At 35.3% G+C, this 22,055-nt stretch overlaps 1 long non-coding RNA gene and 4 gene segments (V, D, J or C); all 5 read left to right on the top strand.

The window, feature by feature from the left end:
* Positions 1-1,461: 1,461 nt before the first annotated feature.
* LOC128031098 (T cell receptor alpha variable 14/delta variable 4-like) lies at positions 1,462-7,275 on the top strand. The segment is given in 2 exon segments: positions 1,462-1,600; positions 6,576-7,275. Coding segments are annotated over 2 exon segments (405 nt in total).
* Positions 5,142-5,681, top strand: LOC128031114 (T cell receptor alpha variable 26-2-like). The segment is given in 2 exon segments: positions 5,142-5,187; positions 5,322-5,681. Coding segments are annotated over 2 exon segments (387 nt in total).
* Positions 7,276-10,398: 3,123 nt separating the features above from the next.
* Positions 10,399-11,029, top strand: LOC128031085 (T cell receptor alpha variable 4-like). The segment is given in 2 exon segments: positions 10,399-10,476; positions 10,588-11,029. Coding segments are annotated over 2 exon segments (414 nt in total).
* Positions 11,030-11,344: 315 nt separating this feature from the next.
* On the top strand, positions 11,345-12,627 carry LOC128031142 (uncharacterized). The gene is made up of 3 exons (XR_008188050.1): positions 11,345-11,563; positions 11,682-12,262; positions 12,345-12,627. It is a non-coding gene; the product is annotated as an uncharacterized LOC128031142 (long non-coding RNA).
* A 1,873-nt stretch (positions 12,628-14,500) lies between these two features.
* On the top strand, positions 14,501-15,253 carry LOC128031091 (T cell receptor alpha variable 12-3-like). The segment is given in 2 exon segments: positions 14,501-14,594; positions 14,686-15,253. Coding segments are annotated over 2 exon segments (408 nt in total).
* Positions 15,254-22,055: the final 6,802 nt, after the last annotated feature.

The raw sequence follows: 22,055 nt of genomic DNA, 5'->3' as shown, positions 1-22,055 counted from the left end.
AAGTTTCCTTAAAAAAAATGAGGAAAACGCATCTCTTGGTTTTCTTAGTAAAAAGTCCTCATTATTTTCTATACAACACTGAATCACAATTTCTTTAATGAAATCTACACATTATTTTTAATTATCACCTTAATTTTTTTAATGAAAATTACAAGACCCATGATTCATTTTTTACAGTGAAATATTGTTATACAATATATTGAATGACTTTTAATTATATTAACAGTGGATATTGTTGTCTTCCCAATGGGTACAACACTGTGTCAAGAGGTGGATCTCTAAGATTACTTTGACTTACATTAGTTTGACTTTGCTTATTTTCTAATGTGGAATCATCTCACCATTACTGTGTCAGAGTGTCAACCAACATGTGCCTGCCTGTCTTTCTCATTTTGGTTCTTCATATAGGTGAGTTTTGATTCATTTCTCAAAATCCATGACTTAAATTAATGAATAGATTGTGATCAGTTAAAATACTCTTATTGTCTTATTCAATGTCTTTTTCTTGTTTATTTCATTTAATTATTTTTGATTTCTGATAGGTAACATCCTGACAAACATGATAACGTCCCATGACTCCCAAAAACAAGTTTTAGAAGGTAAAAATGTAATACTCACATGTAACTACAGTGGAGTACCTGTTAATCTCCATTGGTACCGTCAGTATCCCAGATCTTCACCAAAGTTCCTCCTTCACATCTATGAAAGTGGGGTGATGAGTGACAACATACCACAGCGTTTAACTCCAAGAATTAATAAAAACACGAAACGAGTGGATCTGGAGATCTCTTCTGCTGCAGTATCAGACTCTGCTGTATACTACTGCGCCCTGAGGCCCACAGTCACAGGAAACAAAGCTACGCTGTATGAAAACATGAGAAATGTATAACCAGTGAAGTTTTGAGAATATATATATTTTCAGCTTCTTTTGTATATCACAGTTTTAAAGGGTTAGTTCACCCAAAAAGGAAAATTATCTCTCAGTTCCTCCATTGAAAGTGTGTGTACGGTATACTGTCCATGTCCAGAAAGGTAATAAAATCATCTTCAAAGTAGTCCATGTGACATCAGAGGGTCTGTTAGAATTTGTCGAAGCATCGAAAACACATTTTGGTCCAAAAATAGCAAAAACTATGACTTTATTCAGCATTGTCTTCTCTTCCGGTTCTGTTGTGAGCGCATTCACTGCAGTGTAGTGATGTCCGGTTCGAGAACTAACAAATGGTGTTTATAAAAAGTAATCTACTTTTAATACCAAGCTTTGCCTGTAAAATATGAAGATTCGTTTCAAGCTGTTACTGATTTTAAATCTGAGTTTCTGTCTTGTGCTCCTCCTGCTGATTTGGTTCTATTTGACTATTTTACAGAGTTTCCACTGGCCAATGTATGGGCACAGACACTTGTGATGGCTACAATTCTCCACAAGAGAGAGCTCTTCATCTAAATAAAAAAAAAAAAAAAAATCTACAAATGGTAAATAAGGGGAGGAGATTCAAGGCAATTCCTTCAGACATGCAGAGGTTTCAAACATAGTTGCTCATCAGTTCCTTGTCAGTAATGCTATTCCTATTTTGTCTGTGGTTTATCTCCCTCTTTACAGGTAAGATAAATTCAATTAATCAAACAAACACAACTTAAGAACAAAACAATATAACATACTTCACTTCTGTAGTTCTGTTCATCTCCATTCATTATTCCCATCATTCTTCCTCTCTTTCTCTTAGGTGATGCCTCTAGTGAGGGAATAGCACCAGTCTCTCCTAATGAATTTGTCTCAGAAGGGAACACAATCACCCTGTCCTGCAATTACAATGGATCAGCTACTACAGATGCTCTCCATTGGTATCGTCAGTACCCGAGATCCAGACCAGACTTCCTGTTTCTAGTTAATGAAGCTGCATTTAAGCAACCAGCGGATCCTCCAATTCCTGGAATATCTGCTAGATTAAATGAGGAGAAAAATCGTGTGGATCTGGAGATCACTGGCACTGCATCAACTGATTCTGCTCTGTACTACTGTGCCCTGCAGCCCACAGTGACAGGAAAACTTTACACACTGTACAAAAACTTGCCTAGAAAATTCATAAAAAACATGTTTTCCTGGACACATACCTTGTAAACTTCCTTCAACAAGTTAAGATACTGTAACATCTAAGATACAGTGTAACAGCCCTAAAAAGAAAAATATGTAATTATAAAAAAAGTAAAATATCATGATCTATCTTTTTACTAGAATGAATCTGCTATCTATGGTCATTTATGGTTAGTACACTTGCTGGATTACTGGTGAAATATTTATCGTGAAATTTTAATATAGGACTATTATCTACTCAAAAAGTAGTGTGTGTGTGTGTGTCTGTTTCTTTTTAAATAATAGACTGGGAATATAAGTATACAAGTTTTCTTTTGTCTGTAATTTTTGAATGTATGTGTATATTTAAAAATAAAACATCTAAAAATTTTATCTAAAAATCACTTTGTGATTGGGTGTTGAAAACACTGGCAGGGAGCTTCAGTTGTCTGAACGGAGGCTGTTAGAATAGTTCTGCAAAGCTCAGTGAGGATACCATTATTTTAAACAATGAGCTGCTTGCTACTAGTTTTAATGGCATTCATTGGTAAGATTTCAGTTGATTGATGTATTTAATGAATTTCCTTTCGTTACACATTCACAGTGTGTATCTGCTGATAACATTATGCTAACGTTTAGATGCTTTTCAACTTTAGCAAAGTTACTGAACAGAACTGAATCAACATTGAACTGACTCAAGCTGACTAGTGACAGTTTCTTCTGGAGAGTTGCTTACAGTTGAAACAGAAGTCATTTCATAACTGATTCATTTTTGAATGCTGTTATTGTGCTTTTTATTTCTGTTAAGCTGCTTCAAACAATCTGTATTGTACTGTATATTGAGCTATACAAATAAATGTTACTTGATTTGACTTGCTAATGTAACATTCTTCTCAGGTGCCAGTATACAAGACAGCATTACCCCAACATCTCCTGCAATCCATGCAATGGTCAATGAAAAAATTACGATCTCTTGTAAATACCATTACAATCTGTCAATGAATAATCTACAGTGGTATCGACATTATCTCAACTCTGCGCCAGAATTCCTGTTTCTAATCATGGAGTCAGGACAAAATCAAACGGCTACACCTCCTCACCCTCGGCTGACAGCTTCAGCCAATAAAGAAAACAAGGCTGTGAATCTGGAAATCTTTCCTGCAGATGTGAAGGATTCTGCAGTGTATTACTGCACACTGCAGCCCACAGTGGGAGGAAATGCATGTACACCAAACATAAACCTTCTCATAGCTAAACGGAGAAGAAAATGGTTTAAACAACCTACAGTATGAGGCCAAAGAGTCTGCACAAATGCCACAAGGGGGCAGCACTTTTTTACCACACTCAACAACATCAGAAGCATGCAGCGATGTTGACGTGTGACAAGTGGTACTAGACTGCTCAGAAACAAATAGGAACACCAATTGTGAACAGAGACATAGCTGATCAGTAAATTCAGGATGAGAAGATCAGTGGTATTAATTCTCGTAGCTGCGTCAGGTAGGCTATTTTTTTAAATTGATAAAAAAAAATTAAATGAATGCATCATTTCTCAATTTAAAAAACAGATTTTATATTTATGTGAGTCCTCACATACCACTTTTTACTTCCTTTCCAGTTGCTCTTGGTGATCGCATTGTCCCAGATCAAGCTGTTATTATCAGAGATGAAACCGACCGGGTCACATTGAGTTGCTCGTATGAAACAAGCAGTGAATATGTTTACCTTTATTGGTACAGACAGTATCCTAAAAGTGAGCCACAGTACATACTGTGGAAAGGTGCACGATCAAGAGATGGTTGGGGTGATACACCAGATCCTCATTTTGAATCTTCTACAAGCAGAACATCCACTGAACTGATTATTAAAGCAGCTACTCTGAACGATTCAGCTCTCTATTACTGTGCTCTTCGGAAAGACCCAGTGATACAAAGTTTCTGAGAAGCTTTACAAAAACACACATGCTTTGAACTCAAAATCATCAAAGTATTAGCCAAACCAAAATGTATTATCTGCCAAAACCATTACTGTATGTGGGAACACCTGCAACTGATACAGCAGCCAAAACCAAGAGATTCATAAATTAAATGAAGCAGCAATGTGTAGTGCACTGTGACCATGGAAGTGATGAAATGCAGTTTATATATATATATAAACTGATATACATATATCAGTTTATATATATATAAACTGATATATGTATAATATTTGGATTATTAACTCCAATTTTCCTAAAAAAAATCTGTTTAATTACTTAGAAAGATACATCTACTGTACATGTATATATACACATGTATAGTAAATGTATATATATATATATATATATATATATATATATATTACAAAAATCCAAACCATTAAAATCGTTAAAATAATTGTTATTAGCATTAGATATTAAAACCATACTTTAGAGTCTGTCACCAAGTTTAGTAACATTATGTGAATTTTATTCAGTTTTGGTGATGAATTTGGGTTTTGAGTTAAGTCTGATTCTGTTGTATAATAAAATATAATATTCAACCTAAATTTATTATGCTAATATGATCTGTAAATAATTTAGTGGCTTTTGTTTTTTTTTAACTGGACCCCCAATTCTAGACCTAAAGATTCAGATCATATCGAATTCATACGAAATCATCACCTTGTAAAAGTGGTAGGTTTTCCTGTGAGATCAGGTTGGAGATTCTAATCATGTGATGTCAATTTCACACAGACCAGCAAACATTTTACAATTTTTGAATTTTGATGCATACAAATAACATCTAAGTCCTCAATGCAGTACAGTCACCAATGACTTTAGTTTGTAGCTCTTTAAAACTACAGGTGAAGACAAATTTTTTGCATGTGCAGTGTTTTTTTTATATATATTGATCTTCTATGATTCTTGTTTGCTTACACAAAAATATATTGCATGACTTTTAATTATATAAAAAATAGATATTGTTGTCTTCCCAATGGGTACAACACTGTGTCAAGAGGTGGAGCTCTTAGATTACTTTGACTTACAGTAGTTTGACTTTGCTTATTTTCTAATGTGGAATCATCTCACCATCACTGTGTCAGAGTGTCATCCAACATGTGCGTGCCTGTCTTTCTCATTTTGGTTCTTCATATAGGTGAGTTTTGATTCATTTCTCAAAATCCATGACTTAAATTAATGAATAGATTGTGATCAGCAAAAAAATTTTTATTGTCTTATTCAATGTCTTTTTCTTGTTTATTTCATTTATTTATTTTTGATTTCTGATAGGTAACATCCTGACAAACATGATAACGTCCCATGACTCCCATAAACAAGTTTTAGAAGGTAAAAATGTAATACTCACATGTAACTACAGTGGAGTACCTGATAATCTCCATTGGTACCGTCAGTATCCCAGATCTTCACCAAAGTTCCTCCTTCACATCTATGAAAGTGGGGTGATGAGTGACAACATACCACAGCGTTTAACTCCAAGAATTAATAAAAACACGAAACGAGTGGATCTGGAGATCTCTTCTGCTGCAGTATCAGACTCTGCTGTGTACTACTGCGCCCTGAGGCCCACAGTCACAGGAAACAAAGCTACGCTGTATGAAAACATGAGAAATGTATAACCAGTGAAGTGTTGATAATATATTTATTTTTCAGCTTCTTTTATATATCACAGTTTTAAAGGGTTAGTTCACCCAAAAAGGAAAATGATGTCATTAATGACTCACCCTCATGTCATTCCAAACCCGTGAGACCTCCGTTCATCTTCGGAACACAGTTTAAGATATTTTAGATTTAGTCTGAGAGCTCTCAGTCCCTCCATTGAAAGTGTGTGTACGGTATACTGTCCATGTCCAGAAAGGTAAAAAAATCATCTTCAAAGTAGTCCATGTGACATCAGAGGGTCCGTTAGAATTTGTTGAAGCATCGAAAATACATTTTGGTCCAAAAATAGCAAAAACTATGACTTTATTCAGCATTGTCTTCTCTTCCGGGTCTGTTGTGAGCGCGTTCGCTGCAGTGTAGTGATGTCCAGTGTTTATAAAAAGTAATCTACTTGTAATACCAAGCTTTGCCTGTAAAATATGAAGATACGTTTCAAGCTGTTACTGATTTTAAATCTGAGTTTCTGTCTTGTGCTCCTCCTGCTGATTTGGTTCTATTTGACTATTTTACAGAGTTTCCACTGGCCAATGTATGGGCACAGACACTTGTGATGGCTACAATTCTCCACAAGAGAGAGCTCTTCATCTAAATTTTAAAAAAAAATCTACAAATGGTTAATAAGGGGAGGAGATTCAAGGCAATTCCTTCAGACATGCAGAGGTTTCAAACATAGTTGCTCATCAGTTCCTTGTCAGTGATGTTATTCCTATTTTGTCTGTGGTTTATCTCCCTCTTAACAGGTAAGATAAATTCAATTAATCAAACAAACACAACTTAAGAAAAAAACAATATAACATACTTCACTTCTGTAGTTCTGTTCATCTCCATTCATTATTCCCATCATTCTTCCTCTCTTTCTCTTAGGTGATGCCTCTAGTGAGGGAATAGCACCAGTCTCTCCTAATGAATTTGTCTCAGAAGGGAACACAATCACCCTGTCCTGCAATTACAATGGATCAGCTACTACAGATGCTCTCCATTGGTATCGTCAGTACCCGAGATCCAGACCAGACTTCCTGTTTCTAGTTAATGAAGCTGCATTTAAGCAACCAGCGGATCCTCCAATTCCTGGAATATCTGCTAGATTAAATGAGGAGAAAAATCGTGTGGATCTGGAGATCACTGGCACTGCATCAACTGATTCTGCTCTGTACTACTGTGCCCTGCAGCCCACAGTCACAGGAAACACACATGCACTGTACAAAATATCAGACACATTTAAATAGAAGCTGCAATGTCATTTAAGTGCTCACTGGATCATTATGCATTGATTTTGATCCAGCATTTGGGAGCAAAGGATTAAGAATGAGATTTTGAGTTTCATTTGTCTAATCATTGTCTCCTTATCAACTGACCTTATGTTCAAGAAAACAGAATACTAAAATACACAATCAGAATTTAAGGACATGCATCTAGTAAACCACTCTAACAGTTATCATCAGTATACAGTATACATTTTGACACATTTTAGTCCGAATTTTGTCAGCATATCTATTGCATTGCTATCATGTTGTTATGCTGCGCAATAATGCATTTTCTTATTTTTCTCATTACTGCATTTCAGAGTATAAATACAAAATATTAATAAATCATCCATTACTAAAGCATTAACTAAACTGTGATCTAATCACTTCACCTACTCAAGTTTGTTGTCAAGAAGTTGCCATTTTGATATGATGCCAAATTATATTAAACACTTATAAACACTTCATGCATAATAATATAGCATGTCCCATAATTGGATGTGTCATATTCCCAATTCCATACTTTCTGTGTTTCATTTTACATCAAAGATGATTTTCAGTTTTTTCTTTTTTGTTTGTTTGTTTGTTTGTTTGTTTCCATAATGAGAGGTTTAGTTGCTAAATATTCTGTTGCAACAGAGGACACAAATGTAAATTCTTTATTGCAGCCACTTGGTAGCATTATTTCCAGTCGTATATCTCATAAAACAGAAGTCTTGCCGGACTAACAGATTAACAGTGAAAATGCATAGGATTCATCCTGTATAAATTCAAATGACTGCTATGAAATCAGCAAAATCTAAAGTCAAGTATACTGTCTGCATCAGTCCAACTACTTTTCCGTAAACAGCTATTGCATTAGTATTGCAAAGTAATAAGGAAAAAAACATAACAAAATGTACTGCAGATGATTTTATTTATTTATGTGTTTGTTTGTTTGTTTTACTTATTTATTATTTTTTCAGTGGCAAAAAAGAAATGACAGACAATTTCCTCAGATTTCACTTGTAGGAAATCCTTTGGGTGGAGCTTAATGAGAATGGGTACAGCAGAAGTTAGACCTGTCCTCATCTTGTATATGATCTCCCACAGTCATAATGATTTTGTTTTACCTTAATGTTTTGGCACTTCTAACAGGTATGTAAATTTGATATAATCTATATATATATATATATATATATATATATATATATATATATATATATATATATATATATATATATATATATATACATATATATATATATATATATATATATATATATATATGCTAGGAGACTATATACTCCTATAAAAACATATCAATGAACAGATACAATTACTGAAGGTGAACTATTATAACTGTTCTTCGGTTGTCTATATTTTCTCAGAGAATGTTTTTGCGAATGCAATAACACCCCTCTTTACTGAAAAGCATGCTTTTGAAGGAGGCAAAGCGACTGTTTCATGCAACTACAGTGGAAGTAACATAAAGAGTTTTCAGTGGTACAGACAGTATCCCAACACTGTCCCCGAATTTCTCTTGCAAGCTTTTGAAAGTTTGGGTCCAGCGCAGAAGGACCGTCATATTGCTGAAGCTCAAAAAGACAAAAATCATCTGAACCTGGAGATCTCCAAAACTGAGGTGGCAGATACTGCAATATACTACTGTGCCCTGGTGCCCACAGTAACAGGAAACCCTCCAACACTGCACAAAAACCTGAGATGAGGAGGAAAACAGAAAGAAAGAAAGAAAGAAAGAAAGAAAGAAAGAAAGAAAGAAAGAAAGAAAGAAAGAAAGAAAGAAAGAAAGAAAGTTTCTATAGATGTTAAATGCCAATAAAGAACTTTTTAAATGTTCAGCTAAATATTTTGTATTATGAATAATCACATTGTTCTCTCACAGCTGATTGATTGAAATGTATTACTGCAGACACTGGTGGCATTATTAGTATCTCATAACACACTGTAGCATTGTCAGCAGTGATGCTAAGGTTTAATCTACTGACAAAAACTGATATAAATTTATTAAGATCTAAAATCAAACATTCCTTCTACATCATTCAGACTGTACTTGTCCCTAAATAACTACTGCAATTATTAGGGGTGTCACGATTTCGATTTTAAATCGAAATCGATCGAAATTAAGTCACAGTCTCGAACTTCGAATTAAAAAGTGGAATCGTCGATGCTGCCACGCCCCCATGTTGTATGACGGCAAATCAATGACAAAAATAACCGAGCATTCAACTGATGCTGGCGCGCGCGCTATATGGGCTTCCGCGAGAGGAAAACTGAATCGGATGCGAAGAAACGGAAGCCCGCGAGCTCATTTCAAACTCTCTCGCGCGCGTGACATGTATTCTGTGCGCAATAAAAGCCCTCGCGTGCGCATGCTCATTCCCCACATCCTCGCGCTCGATCATCTCACCTCTGCTCGCGCGAACAATTTTATTTTTGTCAGTCGTGGGACGGGGCTTGCTGTTTTAGTTTTTATCTCAAATGTCATTGGTTATTCCCCTTTTCCTAAAGTCAGTATTCGACGCCTGTTAGAAAATGAGTAAAAATTCACTTGACTTGACCCATGACTTCATCAGTGGACCAGATACATGCGAGTAATCATTTCTTTTGCTTGTTTAATTTATTTTTGTCTTTAATGTAATTTAATGCATTGTTTATAGAGTATATCTTTTGTAGATACTTGATTAACTGGAATTCTTCTGATTGCTAGTGATTGCAGTCTTGTAATAAGAGATACACATATTTTACAGACTGTAATGATGCACACACACACAAACATACTGTACATACATACATAATATATATATATATATATATATATATATATATATATATATATATATATATATATATATATATATATATATATAAATGAATGACAGTGAAGTGTTTAACAAGTGTTTTATCTTTAATCTTTTAAATAGATACATCGTAATATTTGAAGGTTAGTTTAGTCATTTTTTATTGTTTTTGTTTGTTTTGTTATGAACTTGAATGTCATCTTTTGTGAAGGCTGCACTTACAAAAGAGAAACTGGATGGCAGTTTATTTTAAGTTTTCAATTGACTAAAGATATAAGTTATTGTTACATTATGTTGTTAATAAAAGTTTTAAATTTGACAGTGTAATGTGGTACATTGCAAATAAAGGTCAGATATTATATTACATAAAAGTCTAGTTTGAAAAATGACAATCTGTGCTTTAAAGAGAATAAATGTAAAAATCGAGAATCGAATCGAACCATGACCTTAGAATCGAAAATGCAATCGAATCGAGGATTTGGAGAATCGTGACACCCCTAGCAATTATAATACAAACTAATTCGTAATCAGTGAAGTAATAGCATAAAATGTACAGCAGATGGCAGTGTTCACTCAAATTACCAAAGACATTTGAATCTTCAGTTAAAGTAACTGTTCAAAAAGGAAATTCAGTCAGAGTCTGTGAGTTATGAAGTTTGAGCTGCTTGTGATGATCCACGATGTTTCTATACAGTGTCTGCTTCATTCTTCTCTTTTCAGGTAAGATATGTGACCTTCATCCTTTTAAATAAACTTCACAAATATACTGTCATCAGACATTAATCATTTGTGTTGAATGGGTATTAAACTGCAATGCTCTGTCTGTTTCAGGTGATGCATGTGGAGAAGGAATAGCTCCTCTCTCCTCGTCTGAACTTGTTACCGATGGTGACTCCATTACTTTGGTCTGCAATTACAATGGGACTTCCAATAGTGATTCTCTCCTGTGGTATCGTCAATTCAGCAGCTCCAAACCAGAGTTTTTGTTTCTGGTTAGTGAAGCCAAATTCGAGCAGCCAGCTGACCCTCAAATACCTGGAGTGTTTGCTAAATTAAATGAGGAGAGAAACCGTGTGGTTCTGGAGATCTCCTCTGCTTCAGTATCAGACTCTGCTCTGTACTACTGTGCCCTGCAGCCCACACTGACAGGAAAACACAAAACACTGTACGAAATTAAGGGGAGAACAACTAAACGAACAATCTGATGAACTACACTAAATAGTAGATTAAACCTCTATATGACTGTGTCTTTATTGCATGATGATCAGGCAGACCATCCACACACTTCTCCTCAATTTACAGGAGACCTTCAAACATATTAAATGGATGCCTTTGCTTGTTTAATAAGTTGTTTGTAATGAACTAAGAAAATAAAATGTAAAATTTCCAATAATATATAGAAAAATGTTTATTTAGTTTTGCTTTATTGTTTTGGTAATTCATTAAGGTATTTACATTTGTTCAAATAAAAATTGTTCATAAATGATGAATAACACTTCTTAATTCAAAGATGCCCTTCATTTTAGTTTTTCGATGTCCAGTAAATACAAGAACATTTTCTAATCATTTTTTTTTTTAAAGAATCTCACAGGGAATATATGTATGTTGTGTGAAATATCTGTGTGCACTATTAATTTTTAAGAGTCAACAGAGTCCCACAATCTTTTGGGTGGAGTTTGGTGAGAATGGGTACAGCAGTGGGAGGCCATGTATCCACAAATCTTATTTTGTATATGATCACTAACAGTCATATAACTGACAGTCATAATGGTTTTGTTTTATCTCACTGTTTTGGCACTTCTTACAGGTATTTACATTTGATATTTATATTTGTTAATATTTCTATAAACCGTATGTCTATGAAAGGATATTAATGAAGATACAATTACTGAATGTGCACTAATTGTTCTGTTGTGATTTCCCAGAGAGTGTTTTTGCGAATGCAATAACAGCCCTGTCTTCCGAAAATAATGCTTTTGAAGGAGGAAAAGCGACTGTTTCATGCAACTACAGTGGAAGTAGCATTCAGAGTTGGCAGTGGTACAGACAGTATCCCAACACTGCCCCTGAATTTCTCTTGCAAGCTTTTGAAAGTTTGGGTCAAGCGCAGAAGGACCGTCATGTTGCTGAAGCTCAAAAAGACAAAAATCATCTGAACCTGGAGATCTCCAAAACTGAGGTGGCAGATACTGCAATATACTACTGTGCCCTGGTGTCCACAGTAACAGGAAACCCTCCAACACTGTACAAAAACATGAGATGAGGAGGAATTCATTTTATTTACATGTTTAGCTAATTTTCTAAAACTTTTAATGATATCCCAAATAATATTCTTCTAATGTCAAAGTGTTCGTCACACAGAGACAGTATTTATCAGAGAAAATGTAGATTTAGAGGGCGGAGCTCTCTCACTAAGATGCTGATTCAAAGTCTCTCTACTTTCACTGACTTCTCTGAAGATCATCCATCATGTTTCTCTTTTGTTGGACAGTTTCATTATTCTTCGGTAAGAGACATTCAAATTTTTTGTGTGATTATGATGCTAAAATCTTTAGTTTAATAATAAAAATAAATATCTTTTTTTACAGGTATTTCTTTTGCGAACACAATAGAACCATTATCCTCTGAAAAGCATGTTTTCAGAGGTGAAAGCGTGGTTCTTTCTTGTAAGTACAGTGGCAACGTAGATAATCTGCAGTGGTATCGTCAATATCCTGGATCTCGACCAGAGCACCTCATTCTCATCACAGAATATTCAGAACCTGATCTTTCACGTCGTCTGTCAGCAAAAGCTACAAAAGACCTAAAACAAGTGAATCTTACAATCTCCTCTGCTGAAGAGACAGATTCTGCTCTGTACTACTGTGCCCTGCAGCCCACAGTGACAGGAAACCTGAAAACACTGTACAAAAACCTTACAATCTTACCTGTACATAAACCTAAAAAATAAATCTGAATCCTCAGCAATGAAAGCTTGATGTTGCATGAAATAAAATACTGAATAACATTTTACAAGTGCAAACATTTGTCCAATGTCTTTCAATCAAACAGCAGCAACAAACTGAACAAAGCAGAGTATCATCTTCACATCGAAGAAACAGTGATATACAGCTGGGGTCTGAGACCACTACTAAAAAAAGCTATTTTTCATATTTGTTTAACTTGTTTTTTTTTTTTTTTTTTTTCATAACATACATATTTATTCATTTCCACCTAACTGTATCATGAAGCTGAAAAGTTTAAAACAGTCATTCAAGTTTGACCCACAAGAGGGTGCTCTTCTGAGCTGAGAAGCTGCTTCACTGTACTACAGTACTAAACTCTTATAAAGATCTTATATATAGTCACCGAAGATACCTGTATTCCTGATAAGCTAAATCTTTCATTAAAGAAAAAGTAATTATGAAAGTATGAATATAACATACTGTAGTAGCCTCAACACAAAGATGTCTGTTGTTGCCCACAGGGTGGAGCTCTGCAGTCTGATGCTCAAGCTCAGACTAAATGTGACTGACACAAGGTTGAGTTTGACACTTCAAGCTTTCTGTCTACTGAACAGTGACCATGTTTACTGTTGTCTTTATTGTATTTCCACTGCTCACTGGTAAGTAATAATTTAACACTCTCTGTTTCATTAACATCAGTACCAGTCGACTGAACATGTTACAGTAACTCTCTTCTGCATCACTATATATTCAGATTTATGTTGAACAAAAATTACTTTTAAACATTTTCTCTCCTCTTCTTTTACAGAAAGTGCTGGTGCATATACAATAGAATCTCTCTTACCAGAAAAGCATGTTTTAGTTGGACAAAATGCTGTTATCTCTTGCAAATACAGTGGCATTGGGCCAAGCTTTAAGTGGTATCGCCAATATCCAAGATCCAGACCAGAGTACCTTACTTATAGCACAGAGACTGTGTTTTCATCCGAACCTACTTTACGTCTCAAAGCAGTGGCTAAAAAAGCAATCACAGAAGTGGAACTGGAGATCTCCTCTGCTGAAGTCAAAGACTCTGCTGTGTATTACTGTGCCCTGGTGCCCACAGTGACAGGAAACCCACTTGCACTGTACAAAAACTCTGATTTCAGTGGAATCATTTTGTATTGTGATGTAACAAGTTTTTTTTTTTCTTCAAAATTGCAAATAAACTAAGATTATTACTTCAGTCTTTCTACTTCAAAGTTTCAATGTGTTGTTTGCTTTATCTTTGTGATTAATTTCTGAAATTTACAAGTAATATCTGAGTGAAAAAAAAATTCTAGACCATTTTTAGTGTGTGTGTTACTACATTTATACTTAAGTTTAAAATTTCCATGTGCAATCCAACTCCATTGTTTCCATTATACAGAAAGCATTTATTTTCTGTTTGATTTCACTTTCTTAAAATGCGATAAATATGTCATATATGTTTGCATTATTAGGTGCTACAGTAATTTCCATGTGCACAACAAAAATTTAAGAAAAATGTCAGTAACTTAATGTTTAAAATTTCTCTCTATAAAGTGATGCCAAAGTATAACCCTACAGAACAGCAATATGACGGATACTTAAGAACCTTCTAACTTGGCAGAAGTAATCATCAGAGGGTAAAAATACAAATACTGTCCAAGTCCTCAGTGATTTGTGAAAGCCTAAATGTGTTTGTTCACCCAGAAGAGGGCGTTCTTCTCTTTTCTGTGACCCTCAACACTTGTCATGAAAGGGCAAATCTTGCCACAGGGTGGAGCTCCAGGCTTCAATCACTGTGTTCCAGTCAGGAAAAAACACATCTGAGTTTGTCATTTCATTCCATCATGCTGCTCTGTGCACTTGTAATATTTTCAGTACTCGCAGGTGAGATTTGTTTATCACGTCCTCTTTTGATTTAAAATGTTAGTATTGCATTTATCTGATCACAACAGTAAATTTAGTATGTCTTTTTTAGGAGACTCTCTTGGTGATCTAATAACATCTCATGGTTCTGAAAAACAAGCTCAAGATGGTAACAGTGTTACTCTCTCCTGCAACTACACTGGCACTGTGTATAATCTACTGTGGTATCGTCAGTATCAAAGATCCAAACCAGAACTCCTTCTGTACATGACTGAATCTGGAGATCCAGTTAAAGAAGATCCATCAGCCCGCTGGTTATCTGCTAAAGTTGACAAACACAGAAAGCTCATGGATCTGAAAATCAGCCCTGCTAAAGTATCAGACTCCGCACAGTATTACTGCGCCCTGAGGCCCACAGTGACAGGAAACACTTTTCCTCTGCACATAATCTTTCTTTATATAACTCATGCTTTGTATTGATGCTTAACAAACATTTTACAGTATGTATTATTTCAGTGACTGAATGAGCCATCAGTAACACAAGCGTCTCTTAATGAATCCTTAAGGATTAATACTACACATATTTCCATAGATACATGTAGGCACAGCTTAATGTGGAATGGAGCAGAAGAGCTCAAAGAGGCTTGATACACACCTAGTCATTGAACATTACATTCAAACTTCATACAACAATGATCATCATCTGCTCTGTTCTAACATTTGTCTTGAGTTAAGGTGAGCCACAGTCTTTTGACACCTTTTACTAATTCTATTATATTAATGTACAACTTTATGATTTTGGTAACACTGAACTGTTCATCTACTTTGCAGGTGAAGCTATAAGAGTCCTATCAGTTCAGATAAAGTATATGTGTCTTTAAACGAAGGCAGTAATGCTACACTGTCCTGTACCTTCGATGAATCAGCTTACCCTCTTCACTGGTATCGACAGAAGACTGGATCAAAGTTAGAGTTTCTGCTGCTAATTGATAAATCCACTAAAGTTGTAGTGCCAGCTAGTCCAGCTCTTCCGCATACAGTATGTCCACTAGCATCCATAACAACAATCAGGTAGATCTGGAGATCACCTCTGCTCTGTATTACTGTGCTCTGCAAACCACAGTGACAGGAAAGTTTCCAACACAGTACAAAAACAATATTTTGATAATTATTTTAAATGAATAAATTACTTGTACTGAGGTTTTGGCTTATATGCAGTCCTCTATGATTCTCTGTTTATACTGCATTTCAGCAATCACAATTTAACTACTCATGACCACCAACAGGACCTGCGGTGTGACATGGTTATCTCCATTAGGGGTGCTCCGATCACGATCGGCCGATCGTTAATGCGCATCTCGTCAATAAAGCCGGTTTTCTAATCAGCGGTTAATTCCATCAGGTGCGTGATTTCACATAGAGCAGCTGTTACTACACAGAGCCGTTGTTAACTGAGAAGATGCACCAAAAAACGCTGAAAATGAAGTGGATTGGCGCATCTTCTCTATTAACAACGGCTCTCTGTAGTAACAGCTGCTCTATGTGAAATCACGCACCTGATGGAATTAACCGCTGATTAGAAAACCGGCTTTATTGACGAGATGCGCATAATGATCGGCCGATCGTGATCGGAGCACCCCTAATCTCCATCTTTAAAAAGTCATATACAGCATTTTATAATTCAAGTGAATACTTATTTTATTCATAGTTATTTAACCTCTAATCAATTGCTATAAAAAATATTAGTTCAAAACTTTATTAAAATTGTAAAGAAAAAAAATGTTGGCCACCTGGTAATTGTGATGAATGACAGAAATGAAATAAGAAAAAATAATACATTTAAAAATAAAATAAAAACGAGCAATTATATCTCCACCGTTTAATGTTTTCAGCTAAAGTTTAAGCATTACAAACTTATTATGCCTTTGCTTTAATATACACTGCTGGAGACTTTGAACCACAGGTCACATTAACTGGTTTAAAGACTAAGGTATAAAAACTAAATAATTTTCCCATAGGGCGGAGCTTAATATCAAGATGTAGAAGCATTTTAATCTGAGGGAGGATGTCAGAATTCAAAGACATCCAGTCTGAATGATACTCAAGTCTCTCAGATTCTTCTTCAGATTTCTGCTGTCATGATTATTTTTATTCTCCTCAGTTTTCTGTGGATGTGTATTGGTAAGATAAAATTCTCTCTAATCTAGACCTGGTACTTTTTTCTTATTTACTACTACTTTTTACCAGGAGTTACTGTTTGATTTATTATTTAGGCTTTTACTCTCCATTAGGTCACACAGAGGCAGACACAATAAAACCCTTGTCACCGAATGTAAATAGACGTGTTGGTGACAGTATTACTCTGTCCTGCAGTTATAAAGACTATACAGCTACTGTAAATAATTTACAATGGTACAGACAATATCCCAGATCCAAACCGGAGTTCCTCCTTTACATCTTCCAACATGGAGCTGTAAGTGACGGCAGACCACCCAGATTTACTGCTGCAGTGAATAAAGACAACAAACAAGTGGATCTGAAGATCTCCTCTGCTGTAGAGACAGATTCTGCCATGTACTACTGTGCCCTGGTGCCCACAGTCACAGGAAACCCCCATGCTCTGTACAAAAACGTAATACCTTAACAGATCTTGCATTAAAAAAAATTTTAAAAAAAAAATGAGACACCAGCTTCTAATCATGCACAATAAATCATCGCTGAACAGTTTTTTTCCCTCTCTAAATCTAATGAAACATTGTATTATATAAATGTACTTTCATTTTGAGAAAGAAAAATAGCCAACCAGGGAAGAAGATAAAGCCTCAGCTGAATTCTAAAGTGGAATGCTTGAAAGCCTGATTCATTTAGAACCATCCTGCTTTGATAGTTTTACGATCACTCTTCATCAGAAACCATTTTTCTGTTTTGTTGGATACCACTGACATTACTCATAGTTAAATATTTATATATATATATATATATATATATATATATATATATATATATATATATATATATATATATATATATATATATATATATATATATATATATATTTTTTTTTTTTTTTTTATGTATTAAAATGTATCACATTGTGAACAAGTTACTTAGCATTAATTAAATTAATACAATTGCATGTATTTTGTCCATACAGGAAATAGTTTTGCTGACACAATACAGCCTTTGTCTTCAGAAAAATAAATTTTCAGAGGTGACAATGTGTCTCTGTCCTGTAACTACAGTGGGTGTTGTATATGACCCTTTTGGGGGATTTCGACCAGAATTTCTGATACTTGTAAATGAAAATTCAGAGGTATCTGAGCCTTCTCTTCGTCTGTCAGCAAAAGACTTAAAAAAGACCTTTACAAAAGACCTTAATTCTTGACAGAAGTAATCATCAGAGGGTAAAAATGTAAATACTGTCAATTTTATCAGTGATCCTCTATGATTCATGACAGTTTAAATGTGTTTTTTTTTTTTGTTGTTTTTTCACCCAAAAGATGGCATTCTTCTCTAGTCTGTATTCCTCATGCACACAATCAGCTCAACACTTGTCATGAAAGGGCAAATCTTGCCACAGGGTGGAGCTCCAGGCTTAAATCACTGTGTTCCAGTCAGGAAAAAACACATCTGAGTTTGTCATTTCATTCCATCATGCTGCTCTGTGCACTCGTAATATTTTCAGTACTCGCAGGTGAGACTCATTTATTTTATCACGTCCTCTTTTGATTTAAAATGTTAGTATTGCATTTATCTGATCACAACAGTGAATTTAGTATGTCTTTTTTCAGGAGACTCTCTTGGTGATCTAATAACATCTCATGGTTCTGAAAAACAAGCTCAAGATGGTAACAGTGTTACTCTCTCCTGCAACTACACTGGCACTGTGTATAATCTACTGTGGTATCGTCAGTATCAAAGATCCAAACCAGAACTCCTTCTGTACATGACTGAATCTGGAGATCCAGTTAAAGAAGATCCATCAGCCCGCTGGTTATCTGCAAAAGTTGACAAACACAGAAAGCTCATGGATCTGGAAATCAGCCCTGCTAAATTATCAGACTCCGCACAGTATTACTGCGCCCTGAGGCCCACAGTGACAGGAAACACTTTTCCACTGCACATAATCTTTCTGTATATTAGTCATGCTTTTTATTGATGCTTAACAAACATTTTACAGTATGTATTATTTCGGATACAACTTAAATCATTTGTGATACTATCCAATATTTGTATTATATAAATATAAGTATAGTATAAAAATAAAAATGGTAAAAAAAACACTTGGGTCTTATTATGAAAATGAAAAAAAATGAAATAAGAAAAATGGCATTAAGAATGTAAAAATAAGCAACTAGATCTCCGATATTCAGTTAGTTCTGTATAGTTATTGTGATTTTGCAATAAAAAACAGATATGTGAGAGAGAAATAACTCTACCAATGAATGTTTTCTGGCAAAGTATTAAAAAGTATTACAATCTTCTCACGTCTTTTCTTTAATACACATTAACAGAGACTTTGACTCACGGGTCACATGAACTGGTTTAAGCATAAAGACTTTTTCCAGTGGGTGGAGCTTAATATCAGGATGATTAGCATTTTAATCTGAGGGAGGATGTCAGAATTTAGAGACATCCAGTCTGAATGATACTCAAGTCTCTCAGATTCTTCTTCAGATTTCTGCTGTCATGATTATTTTCACTCTCCTCAGTTTTATGTGGATGTGTATTGGTAAGATAAAGTTTTATTTTTTCTGTCTAGTCCAGACCAGTTACCTTTTGCTTATTTTCTACTTGCTACATTTTACCATTTAAATTCTGTCTAATTAGGCTTTACTCTCCATTACCAGGTCACACAGAGGCAGACACAATAAAACCCTTGTCACCGAATGTAAATAAACGTGTTGGTGACACTGTTACTCTGTCCTGCAGTTATAAAGACTATTCGGGTACTGTAGATAATTTACAATGGTACAGACAATATCCCAGATCCAAACCGGAGTTCCTCCTTTACATCTTCCCACATGGAGCTGTAAGTGACGGCAGACCACCCAGATTTACTGCTGCAGTGAATAAAGACAACAAACAAGTTGATCTGAAGATCTCCTCTGCTGTAGAGACAGATTCTGCTCTGTACTACTGTGCCCTGGTGCCCACAGTCACAGGAAATCTAACTGCATCATACAAAAACCTCCCATGTCATCATAAAGAAAGATGAAGCCTCAAACACTTAAATCATCCTGTCTCAAAGGCCAGTGCATAATCAACACAATAGTTTGTAATTTTGCTAAAACAAGTCATAACATACAATACAGTCATATAGTGAAAAGTTCTGACTGAAATAGTACTTTTTTGCAGAATGCGGCGCTGTTTTTTCATTCTTACATTTTGCAAGTTTGCATCTTCTGCTGCGTATGAGTTCCATTTCACATTATTATTAGATTAATTTTCTGTCATTTTTGTTATTTCACAGGTCAGATTCTGCCCCTGTATTTACGATTATTATGTATGTTTAAAGTAAGAGTTTGACATTAGTATTGTTAGACAGTAGACAGTACTGTCAGTTTGTTTCAGATTACGTTGGTTAATCTAATTGGTTGTTCCCAAGCTTACTATAAAAAGAGAGCTTGCATCAATTCTGCAGTGTTCTTGTTATTGATAATATTCCAGATACTGCTGAACAATTCTGTGAAGATCATTTCACCTATTGTTCACTTTAACAATCATCGTTTATTTTTCTTTTACATATTCTGCCAGAGGGAGGAGCTATAGGATTCATGTTTTTCATTACCCAGCTCCAGCTTTATTGAATTTTAGGAGGAAATTGATTCTCATAGTAATTTTGTCTTTATATATAAGATGTTGTTCCTGATTTTAATCATTATTTCTCTGCTCAAAGGTCAGTTACTGAATTTTCCCCCACTGTTATTATATATTCAGTGTGAACTACATTTATGCATCCTAATTTAGTCCAAATGAATAATTTATCATTTTTGATTTTTCTTCTACACAGAGAATGCTGATGATAATGCAATAAATCCACTGGTCTCAGAGAAGCACATCACGGCAGGAGACAGTGTTACCCTCTCCTGTGATTACAGTGGAGGTGTTAACACACTGCAGTGGTATCGACAATATCCAGGACCTCAATTTGAGTTCCTTATATTTGTCACAGAGCTCAATGGCCGGTCAGAGCCTGCTTTACGACTTTCATCTGTGGCTGATAAACGTAATAAATGCATGAATCTCAGGCAGAAATGGAAGATTCTGCTTTGTACTACAGTGCCCTGGTGCCCACGGTGACGGGAAACACTGCAACACTGTAAAAAACCTGATATCATTGGCAGTAGACATAGATTCAACATCAGATTTTAACCAATGTTTCAAAATATTTCTACAAATCAAAGTGTGATGACTTCGCTTGAATGAAGCACAAAGGTGATGTTTCAGAGAATAAATATGAGTTTATGCATTGATCAAGCTAGAATTTTCATTACATCGTGTTTGTGACATATGTTTACCTCTGAGTATACAGTGAGTGCTAAATCTCATGTTAAGAGGTTTGAATATAAAGACACCATAAAAAAGCAGGCTAAACTAAATAACTTTCCCATAGGGTGGAGCTTAATATCAGGATGAAGAAGCATTTTAATCTGAGGGAGGATGTCAGAATTTAGACACATCCAGTCTGAATGATACTCAAGTCTCTCAGATTATTCTCCAGATTTCTGCTGTCATGATTATTTTTACTCTCCTCAGTTTTTTGTGGATGTGTATTGGTAAGATAAAGTTGTCAAGTTTTTCCTCCAATCTAGGCTGTTGCTTTTTTACTTATTTACATATGTTTTACCATTTAATTGCTGTCTAATAAGACTTTTACTCTTCATTACCAGGTCACACAGAGGCAGACACAATAAAACCCTTGTCACCGAATGTAAATAGACGTGTTGGTGACAGTATTACTCTGTCCTGCAGTTATAAAGACTATACAGGTGTTGTACAGAATTTACAATGGTACAGACAATATCCCAGATCCAAACCGGAGTTCCTCCTTTACATCTTCCCACATGGAGCTGTAAGTGACGGCAGACCACCCAGATTTACTGCTGCAGTGAATAAAGACAACAAACAAGTGGATCTGAAGATCTCCTCTGCTGTAGAGACAGATTCTGCTCTGTACTACTGTGCCCTGGTGCCCACAGTCACAGGAAATCTAACTGCATCATACAAAAACCTCCCATGTCATCATTAAAGATAGATGAAGCTTCAGTTACATACAGTACTTCATCCTTTCTCAAATACCAAATGCATCACCACAATAGTTCATCCTTTCACTGAAACAAATCACATCATGCTTATTCACACCAAAGTACACATCTCCCCATGACTAAAAATTGTACAGAAAACATTACACTTAACCGTATTTGCCAAGAGGTGGCGCTACATGACTAACCTCCTTGCTTTAAGCGAGTTTATCTTACA

Source organism: Carassius gibelio, chromosome A2 (genome assembly GCF_023724105.1).
Source record: "Carassius gibelio isolate Cgi1373 ecotype wild population from Czech Republic chromosome A2, carGib1.2-hapl.c, whole genome shotgun sequence".
Classification (NCBI taxonomy): domain Eukaryota; kingdom Metazoa; phylum Chordata; class Actinopteri; order Cypriniformes; family Cyprinidae; genus Carassius; species Carassius gibelio.
Note: the sequence above shows the minus strand (reverse complement) of the source record. Positions and strands in the feature narration are given on the sequence as shown.